General features: G+C 30.0%; 2 protein-coding genes across 2 annotated transcripts in view; one reads left to right on the forward strand and one right to left on the reverse strand.

The window, feature by feature from the left end:
* Window positions 1–3,943, reverse strand: part of LOC129908529 (epsin-2-like) — a 30,433-nt gene extending 26,490 nt beyond the window's left edge. Inside the window, exon 1 of the mRNA XM_055985101.1 lies at window positions 3,344–3,943. The gene's annotated coding sequence lies outside the window, so the exon portion shown is untranslated. The remainder of the gene's footprint in view (window positions 1–3,343) is intronic.
* A 3,242-nt stretch (window positions 3,944–7,185) lies between these two features.
* On the forward strand, window positions 7,186–10,956 carry LOC129908543 (uncharacterized). The gene is made up of 3 exons (XM_055985121.1): window positions 7,186–7,505; window positions 10,208–10,413; window positions 10,478–10,956. Exons 1-3 carry the CDS (start codon window positions 7,297–7,299, stop codon window positions 10,654–10,656), a joined length of 594 nt encoding a protein of 197 aa, XP_055841096.1. The 5' UTR covers window positions 7,186–7,296; the 3' UTR covers window positions 10,657–10,956.
* Window positions 10,957–10,962: the final 6 nt, after the last annotated feature.

A 10,962-nucleotide genomic window follows, 5' to 3' on the forward strand; every position in this document is an offset into this window, starting at 1 on the left:
CATCCAATTTAACGCATCCAACATAACACTTATAGGGGTATAAACATTCACTCTCAATATCACTCGCATTGCTTTATTCTGAAGTATTTGCAGCCTATTTACAATCTCTTGTTGACAAGCATACAATACCGTTGCACAATAATTAAAATGGGGTAGCACAATAGCGTTATATAGCAGCAAAGTACTCTCAAACGTCAAGTCTCTTCTAACTCTTCTCAGGAAACCAACTTTTTTTGCAATTTTTGCACACACATATCTGCCATGCTCTTTAAAATTTAACTTTGAATCCAACACAACTCCAAGATATTTAAAACTATCTACACACTCAATCCTCTCTCCATCCATACACACATTTATTGGTTCAGTCACTTTAAATTTCATACATTTTGTCTTTTTCACGTTTAATTTCATTTTATTCATTTGAAGCCATCTATTTATGCTGTCCAAGTCCTCATTTAAACATTGTACCATATATTCAACATTCTTTCCACTTACATATATCAAGGCATCATCCGCAAACAACACAATTTTGCAAAATCGCAACACACACTTAATGTCATTTATATATAAAAGAAAAAGCAACACACCCAAAACTGATCCCTGAGGTACTCCCAGTTCCACTCCCATTGTATTTGATATAGTATTTCCAACTTTTGTTCGTTGAGTCCTTCCTGTAAGGTAAGACTTAAACCAGTTCAACTCATTGCCTCTAACTCCATACATTTCCAGTTTTTGCACTAATATACTTCTCTCGATAGTTTCAAACGCACGCTTGAAATCCAAAAACACTGCTATTACGAAATTTTTGCAGTCAATCTCTTTTTTCCATTCATATATTAAACAATTCAACGCGGTTTCACAAGAGTGTCCTTTTCTGAACCCAGATTGTTCTTGCACTAAAATTTTGTTATTCTCCAAATAGTCTTGAAGTTGATTTGCCACATAACGCTCCAAGATCTTCTCAAATGTTGGGAGCATATTTACAGGACGAAACTCTTCGCATTTAACGGTATTTACCACTTTTTGAATAGGAACTACAATAGATTCTTTCCAATTTTGGGGAAATATTCCTGAGCACAAAGAATTATTAATAATTTTTAAAAGTACGGGGCCAATAATTTCAATGGATTTAAAAATAATGTCTCTGTTAATACCACTACAGTCTTTTTTATTGTTTAATTTTTTAACGAGAACACACAATGATTCCACGCTAGCATACCGAAAGTTGAAAACACAATTTAGTTGTATATTTGGTGAGATATATTGCTGTAAGGGAATTGAATTATTAATTTCAATCACACTGTCAATAAAATAAGAATTGAACCTATTCGCAATTTGATGTTCAACATTTAAAGATTCATCACCGAATTTAACGTTAGTGATATCCTTACTTTCATTGTTTTTCATTATTAGAGTCTTGATTACTTTCCATATACCGACTTGATTACCACTATAATTTTGTATTTGCAGACGAATGTACTCATTTTTTGCTTCTGAGACTGTTGTTTTATATTTATTTCGAATTTGTTTATATCTCTGCCAGCTTTCGACGTTGTTGCTGTAAATTGCAACTCTAAATGCTGCAATTTTTTCTTGCTTCAATCTCCATAGACTACTATTATACCACTGACAGTCAACATTCACTCCAACCACTTTCTCAATGCTTTGGCTTCCAAATAAAAGATTTCAAGGATTCCAAGAAAAAGTTTTTCCAACAAGAAAAATATATTTGATTTAATAAAAACGATGTTTTTGTTACAGAGTTTAGATTCAGAATGAAAAATTATTTAAATGAAAATTGAAAGCTAATAACAAACAAAAAAATCGATTGCTACAATTTCAATACAACCTCATGATCACAATTCTTTTAGATTTAATAATTTACACACATAAATCCAATGATAACATTTCTAGTTTGTTTACTACTTTGCTCCTAACATGTATTGATTAAAAGATATTTATGTAATATTTTTTTGTTTGTTTTATTTTAAAATTCTAAACAAAAAATCATTAAATACCACCATAAGAGTGCCGCTTAAACAATAACAAAAAAATATTTACATTTTTTTTTTTTTTTTCCTAAAAATAGACATGTCATTATTCTCCATAAAAATAAAAATGTTATCTAAACAAAACTGAATCATCATCGTCTTTGATGTCAATATAAGTTTATAAACCACTTCATTATACTTCTTACTAAATTAAAGGTATATTTCCCCGAATTGATCATTTCAACGTAGGTATGCATAGTGTATACTAAAGCTTTTCCCAGCTAATATTTAATAAACTCATAAACAAATCGTAGATTACTTATATCATGGTAAATATGTGATATCTTTAAAATTGATTGTTTTAATTAAAATCAATTTAACTTCGATAGGGCACAACAAAACAAAACTCCAATTGGAAATTGTTCCAGTGTGTCCTAACAGACAAAGTGGGTATTTATATTCTTTCGATTAAATTCAAATAAAATTGTTTCTAAAACAAAAGATTTGTGTTTCTTACCAAAAAAAAATAGACAAAATAGAAAATTTGAAAACAATTTATTAGTGATAAGCAAAACAATCTAATTCTTGAGCAAAAATAAAGATAAACATTCCCATATGTGTTTTGTATTATAGAACGCAAGGCTAACGATATGGCCAATGGAAATGACGACAAGACGAGGTTGGTGATAATGAGACGACCGACGATGACTAATGTGGGTGCTTTCTAAGCTAAAAGCAACAGCAACTATAGCTTATATAGGCTATAGGTGTACCTTTAAAGTAGCCACTAACTAAACTTGGCAACGCAACAAAGAATTGAGAATCGAGCTGCAGAGGCTGACTGTCAAAGCAGAAGGCAAGGCCCACCCTGGAGGCTCATAAAAAACTACACATTTTGTTAAATGAAATAAAAACATTTACAACAACTAAACTTATGGTTTTCTATATTTTTTTAATCAACTTTGAGGAAGAAAAAAAAGCAACATGCAATAATCAGGTGCAATATGCTTTTTTCTTAATTAATTTATTTAATAAAATTGCATGGAGAAGAAAACCAACAAATTGTACAACAATTTTCACCACAAAACGAAGCAAAAACAGCAGAGGAACAAACAACAGCAACACAAAACAGCAGCACCTAATTCAACTATTTTACACACTCGCTCTTCGCTATTGACTATTTAATCAGAAAACAGGAAGTTGCTATTTTTTTAACTTTTTTTTTCTTATAAACTATTTCATCAATCCTTCGCTGTTGGAAGGTTATTTTGTAGCAAAAATAAAAACAATAAAAAAAGAAATTGATATTGAATAAAAAAAAAAGTTGAAAAGAATAAAAAAAAAGTACTTACCTGAATGCGTTGGAGGAGTTTTTATTTTTTTTTTTAAAGGAGGAGGAGGAGAAGGTGCAGCTCTCAGTTACAATAAAAAACTAAATTACTGAAAAACCAGTTCAATCTTTGATTTATTTATTTTTCTTAAGAGTACAAAAAAAAAAAATACTTTGCTGGAATTGAATTTTTCTTTCTTTTTCAATATTTTCTTTCTCCAATTTGTTTTTTATTTATTTCAATTGGAATTTTTTGTACAGGAAATAAAAAATACAACAAAAGAAATTTATTAGACTTTTCGCTGCTTTCTTTCTTTTTTTCTGGGTGTTTTGCACTTTCTACACTTTTTTAAATATTTTTTTCTATGACATGGGACGTAAAAGAAACGAAACACACAAAATAAAAAAAGACAATTTTCAGACACTTTTTTCAAGTCGTTTTGAATTGAAGACAGATAAATAAACTTTTCTTATTAGTTTACCCAAAATTGAATTGATAATTGATGTTTTTTTTATTTCAATTTGAATATTGATGATTTTTTTTTATTATTATTAATTTAAATTTAATAAAAATCACTCCGACGGACGATGACGACAAAATAGAATCAAGATGTTGTAAGTATGAAGTCTAGGTGACATTTCTCATACAAAAATGGAGAAGAAATACGTGTGACATGGAATGAGAGAGATAGAACTTTTTGTTTTGTATTAAAAAATTATATGGTTGATTCATTTGCTCTTGGAGAAAATTTGTGAACTCATGACAGTTGAGGAATGATGTGGAGATGAAATGGTCTAAATTAAAAGGAAGTGTTTGGAAAATTGAATTTTCTTATGGGAAGATTACATTGTAGTTGAATAACGGTGTATTGCAATAACTCCCATGAGGATTTTCCAATTCAAAAGAAAATTAGACTTACGGATTTTTGTTGGTCCTCAAATTGTCAATTAAACCGATTTATGGTTATTGACTCTTTAAATTGGTTATTGCCTGGTACCAGTGAACTAAGTTCAAAATTGAATTTAGTTTCGACTAGACCCAAAATGAGCTAATTGAGGAAGTTTCCAAAAAAAGTGTTTCATTGTAAATTACCTCATTTCGGAATATTAACCCTCTGTAGGCACACCTCTTTTTTGCGAATTTGGTTTATACTTTTTCATGGCGCTAGAACTTTTTTCGGTCTCTCTATTTTATGGAGAATCATACCTATATGATATTGATGTAGAATTTTCCGAGGAATTCGAATACTGTATTCACGATTCCAAAAAAAATGTATTTTCACCATTATAAAGACACTTTTCTGTGACCACTTTTCATTTTTTACCTGCCAAATTCGCACCCGGGTGCCGACAGAGGGTTAAAAGCTATTGCGAGTTTCACCAGAGGGGTATCAACATTTTCCGCTTAACTGGTTTTTTGTTCTTCACCAAAATTTAACTGAGAAAAGAGTTGTCGGTTAACTTCGCATGTTACATGAGAAAGGGCAATGTTGAGCCCAATCACACTTACATTTTCTAAGAACAAACGTCAAAAAGATTAATATTCTCACGCTTATGCTTAGGCGATTGAAAAATCACCGTGTAGCCCGGCACAAAAAGATCAAAAAGCTGAAATCTTTCAAAACGTGAACAAGTTTTCACCCGGAACTCACAATAAAGAAAAAGTGAAATTCGATTTTCTGGGTGGAATCTTGATCACGTGATACTCACAATATGGCAGCATATTCAAAGGACGTAATTTTCTAAATGCAACTCCAATGGAAAATAGTTTACGAAATTATTTCATTTGATATTCAAAATGAGAATTATTTACGAAATTATAGAATTATAGTTTTTTCAACTAAAACTTTTTTAACACGTGTAGACTTACCACTAACACGTAAAATGACAACTGAATCGTTTATTTCAGAAACGACATAAGTCCATGAGCATAAACTTTTCAATAGCAACAAAAAACTGATTTTTACTTAAAATTACACAACACTTCAAATTTAGAGTACCTATGCCGAGTTATAATATAGCCTAAGATGCATTTAGAAACCTTTAAAATATAAACTTTTTTTTATGTCTTAGCATGTTTTTTATAAATAAAATAGCAGTAGAAATTAAATCTACTTTATTACTCTATCTATATCTATTAAATTCATTAAAATTGAACTCAGGGTTCAAAAGTTATAGCCAGATTTCTCGCGGTGGCAGCATTTTTAACTCTTGAATTATATGGCATTTTACCAGTTTTAAATTATTTTGGCAAACATCATGACACGCAAGCCTTTAAGTTATACATTTATAAAAAGGTAAAGATTTACTCTATCTACTGCTATTTGATTTATTAAAATCGAAAGCTGGGTTCGAAAGCCATAGCTAAATAAAAACAAAAGTTTTTGAGCAGAAACGACAAAGTCCAGCGACTTTAAAGGCTTAAAAACCCGCTAAGACTTGCAAAAAAGTTAATATTTTTAAGGTTTTTAAATGTGTCTTTAGCTAGATTATAACTCGGCATACTCTAAATTTGAAGTGTTGTGGAGTTTTAACATAAAAAAAAACAGTTTTTTGTTGCTCCTGAAAAGTTAGTGCTCATGGACTTATGTTGTTTCTGAAATAAACGATTCAACTGCTTTCGATCCCGTCAATTTAGCAAAGCAGTACGGTAGAAATAGATTTTTCAGGTCGAACTAAATTTTTATAAAATATTTGTGGAGCAAAGAGAAAAAATAATTATGTATCTATGTATTTTAATTTTTAAATTGTCATTATTGACTATTTTCTCAAATAATCATTTTTTAAACTATTTTAGTAGTTATACCGCGAATATTAACTATTTTGTTTCTGAGTATAGAAACAAGTAGATAGTATAAAAAAATACATATTCAGTTGGTCGTATATGTAGGTACTTGCTATTTTCAAATATTTTTTTTTTTTTTCAATGAAAGTATGAAAAGTATGTATCAAATGATGTCGTCCCTGCCAGGCCAGAAGCATGAATGTGCAAAATTTATAATTTCAAGTTGGATTGGTTGGTTGGGCTAACCATTTTATGAAAATTTAGAATTTGCAGAAAGCAAGGAAAACGCATTATTTCAATATTTATTTCTTCGTCTTCATCATAAAAACTGCATAAAAATGCATTTGAAATTAAAAAAAAATATTAGTTGCAACCAAAAAAATTTTGCATTAAAAAAATGTTTTGATTAATTAATTGTTCCTAATTGTTAGACAATGGCCCGTATGCATAAGAAAAAGTAAATACCAGCAATATGAAATTAATAAGTATAAACTAGGTTTGATATGCACAAAATATGGATAAAAAACGTCCATACTTTACAATTTTTCAAGTAAAAGCATTTACTATTTTTTATGCATATATGACCCAATGTTTAAGTGAAAGAATTTTGAAAAACGAAAATCAATTATGGGCGGAGGAAGTAAAATACTGTTGCAAAGTAGGGATTTTTCGCAATTTCACAAAAACTGCATTAAATCGAAAACCGTAAGGATTTGGGATGAACAAGTTATCAAATTCAGAGAGCCCTTAAGTTGGCCTATTTCTTTGGAACCATTACTTTTGGGAAACCCTGTAAACTACTATTTATTTTAATAATTCTTTATTTTTTGCTGATTTAATTCACGCGTTTCTATATTTTTAATTTGTATTATTCACGATCCTTATCGTTTTTTTTTTTCTTCTTTTCTTTCAATTTCTATCCTAAAAACAAGCCTCTTAAATCCCTTTAGAACTACTACGTATCTTTCATGTTTCTTTTCTTCTGATAAAAAATGTATCCAAACTTCCATATGATAGATACCAATGCCATGCATGGACTCCCACAATTCCACTTCACAACTATTTAAATTTTATTCTGACCTGACAGTCTCTTTTCACTACTCGAATTGTTAAGTTGTTCATTATTTATTCTTCTCGTGTCCACATTCCATCACTTTTGTGAATTTCTTGTATTTAATATTGATATATGTATGATTTTCCAAAATAAAATGTCTCCAACACGCTGGAATCGAAAGCGTTTAGCTATCACCAGCATAAGTATATTAATTCTATACGTTCTCTTCTTCTCAAATGGCTATCATCATTATCAAATCGACTCTCTTATCCCCGAATCCCGACCGGAAGACGTATGGGAATATGTTGCAGACTTTAGAAAAATGCGATCACTTAATCCGACAATGTGAGTAGATATAACTGCCATGTGAGTAACCATATTTTCTGCAGATACATTACATTTTATTACTTTAATTTAACAAAAAATTACAAAGAGCAAAAACAGTTTTGTTAGGAATAACAATATTCCTTGTTGGCGTGTGTAAACAAAAAATTCTAAAAATAGATACACGATCGGCCGGCATATGAGATGGATATGTTGTTCTTTCTGTGTTGCTTGCCGCATTTGAAATTGTTGTTTGAAATTTTTGTTTGACGGAAACGACGAAAAAGAAGATCGATAAGTACCCAGTACCCACAAATATATTTTAGTTGTTAAAATGGATTCATTTGTAATTCATAGTAGTATAGAATGGATATTATCAGCTTTGTTTTCCAAAGTCATAAATGGCTTGTAATTGTCTTCAAAATTAAAACTTAAATTATTTTTGGAGTTATATGCACTTCTTTTGGCACTTTGTTGAGAGTAATAATTGAGAGTAATAATTGAAAAATGAATCTACAAGAGTCACCAAAAGGCTCCAGCGCTAAGGCTCTAATACATTTCCCAGAACCCGTAGGTAACAGTGAATTTCAATTCTAAGAAACCAAAGAATAAAATTCGTTTTTCAAAGTAAAAAAAATATCTGAAATTTAATTGAGCAAGTAGAATAGAATAGAACAAGTGTGTGGATTAGAATCAAAACCCATTTTATCCACTTTCAGAGATTTCGAGTAAATCGAGAAAAACAAAATTAGAAAATCAAAAAATGTATGGATTTTGCTATTTTCTACATATTTTAAAGTCTGATATCTTGGCCATAAAATAGAATTTGGGATTGAAACTTGGCCCACGTATGCATTAGAATAATAAGAACAAAACCTCATACCTAAGTCATTTTTTTTGAAAAGTGGATATAATGGGTTTTGATTTTGATCCACACAAGTATTCAATTGAATTTCTTTTATTAAGATTCATTTTTGAAAAAAATATTAATTTTTTTTTTTGTAATAATTTTTTGAAAAAAAAAAAATTAAACAAAATTGTATGCCATTTTATAGAAATAACTAACGTACTTTTCAAAAAAATCAATTTCCCGTTTTCGAGAATTTTTTTTTAGATCCAAAAAATTATATTTTTCAAAATTTTGTTTTTTATTCGTTGGAATTGAATCAGTAGTTTGGCAGAAAATCAGATTTGAAAAAAAAACCGTTCTATGGTAGGTACCGTTAATAACACAACCACACAAAATAAAAAATCTTAACCTGGGGTTGCGACTATGTTTTTCATATATGAAGTTTTTGGGTCGCTGAAACCGAACCCGAAAAAAATGTCAAGAAAAAAATTTTTTTTCTCTGATCTGGATGTGCGAATATGTTAATCATATAGTTTTAAAGTCGCTCAATCCAGACTCGAAGTCAATTTTGCCCTATCACGTCAGGTTTCCGAGATATTCTCAAAAAAATGTCAAAACCGAAAGTCTGGGGGTGCGAATATGTTAGTCGTATGTTTTTTGGGTCGCTAAAACCGAATCCGAAGTCTATTTTGCCGTAATTTTGAATTATCATCAAAAAATGTCAAAATCAAAAAAAAAAAGTTCTTATCTGACATTTTTTGAGGATATTTTTTTTGTGACATTTTTTGACGTTATCTCGAAAACCTGACGCCATGGGCAAAACGAAATTCGGATTCGGTTTCAGCGACCCAAAAACTATATGAAAAACATATTCGCAACCCCAGGTCAAAACTTTTTTTTTGTGGCTGTGTAATGATTTTCGAAAAAAAATTTGTTCGTAAAAAAATAGCCCTTGCCAAATAACTAAAATCGTTATAGCCGTTTTTGAGAAAATTAAACTTTTCCGAAATTGGTATATGACAAGTACCGTTAGTTTTGGTTCAAAAAAATTTATTCCAAAATCCTTTCCGGAGTCTCCAAAAAATGCTACATAACAAGTTTGATGTTAATGAGTCCATCCTTTTAGGCTGGAGCTTCTTATTAAAACCTACTGACAGACATACAGATGTACGAATCACTAATGCATAAATTGTTAGTAACTAACAAGCCAGTAAAAAACGTTGTTCAAATGTCTTGAGTTCAAATAAGATGCTTGTTAGTCCTTTTAGGCTTTAATGCTCTAAGTCAAACTTGCATAAGCCTTTTCCTCACTAACCTTGAAGAAATTAAATTCCTTTTATTTTGACTGTAGCTCGACACAGATTGTTTCCTTAAATCCACCAATATCTTGAACTGATTCCGACTTCTGTGCAGCAACAAAAAAACGATCTTCCACTGGGTCGTCTTCTTGACAATATTTGAACGACTTTTTGCTGCATAGTGCAAAAAAAACCCCGTAGCTATCATAAATTTCAGAACTGCGCTCCAAAAGGATACAATTATTAAACACACTGGAGACTGAAGTATTACAACACTTGCGGTTAGGAAAAAAGCACCACATCATGAGTTGAAAGAGATTATGAAATTACACTAAAATGCAACGGTTTTTGTTCAAAATTTCTGCACGTTATTTCCTATACGCCATTGGATATAAACATTAAACAAGTTAAACTAATTGAAAGCATTCACGATGTACTCAAAATTATATTCAAATACATACATATTTGATTAAAAAATAAAATTTTTAAGATGGTCCGTTTTATGACCGCAGGAAATACTAATTCCAAATGTTTTTCTGCAAAACTCCATTTTATTTTTTATTATTTTTTTTTAGATTGGATTTCAAAATCACCTCTGATGAAGGTAATCGTGATCATTGGAAATATTCTGTTGAATATCACGAACATCTATCACATTGGCCATATTGGAAGAGTACAGCATTTGCTGATTATTCAGTAATCAAACATCTACCAGGACAAAGTGAATCATATTTGATTCAATCGAATCACAAAACATGTTTCTTTGGTGGTTTATATTGTTGTAAGTTAAAAAATAACTAACATCTGTAGAAAGTATTTAAACTCACCCTTTTTCATTTTAACAGTGCGATCTGAAAGTGATTTCAAATTCAGTCCTCTCGGCAAGGACACTTATTGTGCGGAAAGAGTCAGCTACCAATGTCCACCATTCCTAGGTTCAGCATGTCGACGAGAACTTGAATTTCAACGTAAAGCTGTTATGAATAACTTAACAATGTTCTTTTCCAAATCAAGAAAAAACTAAAAAATTAAAATAAATTGATTTGGTATATACAACGCCAATCCTTGATAGAACATTTTTCTGTAATGAATCTCTTCTCCTAAAATTTAAAGAAACAGTAAAAAAAAAACATTCTTTTTCTGTATTCCATAAAATTTTTCATTTAAAACATTTTTTTATTCAATAAAAATTAATCTAACAATAAATTGTATTTTTTATAATAATTATTATTATTTATTTTTAAAAATGATTATAATGTTAAACCTCATTTATGAAACAAGAACTTTTTTTTTAATTATTTGTTAAATTTACTAAAAACTGTTATTTGTT

The sequence above is a fragment of the Episyrphus balteatus genome, chromosome 2 (genome assembly GCF_945859705.1).
Source record: "Episyrphus balteatus chromosome 2, idEpiBalt1.1, whole genome shotgun sequence".
Classification (NCBI taxonomy): domain Eukaryota; kingdom Metazoa; phylum Arthropoda; class Insecta; order Diptera; family Syrphidae; genus Episyrphus; species Episyrphus balteatus.

Bases quoted from the DNA above. Each gene is read 5' to 3' on its own strand.
- LOC129908543 (XM_055985121.1), top strand. From the start codon at position 7,297: ATGATTTTCCAAAATAAAATGTCTCCAACACGCTGGAATCGAAAGCGT. The intron at 7,506-10,207 runs GTGAGTAGATAT...ATTTTTTTTTAG, and splicing joins CGATCACTTAATCCGACAAT to ATTGGATTTCAAAATCACCT. The intron at 10,414-10,477 runs GTAAGTTAAAAA...TCATTTTAACAG, and splicing joins CTTTGGTGGTTTATATTGTT to TGCGATCTGAAAGTGATTTC.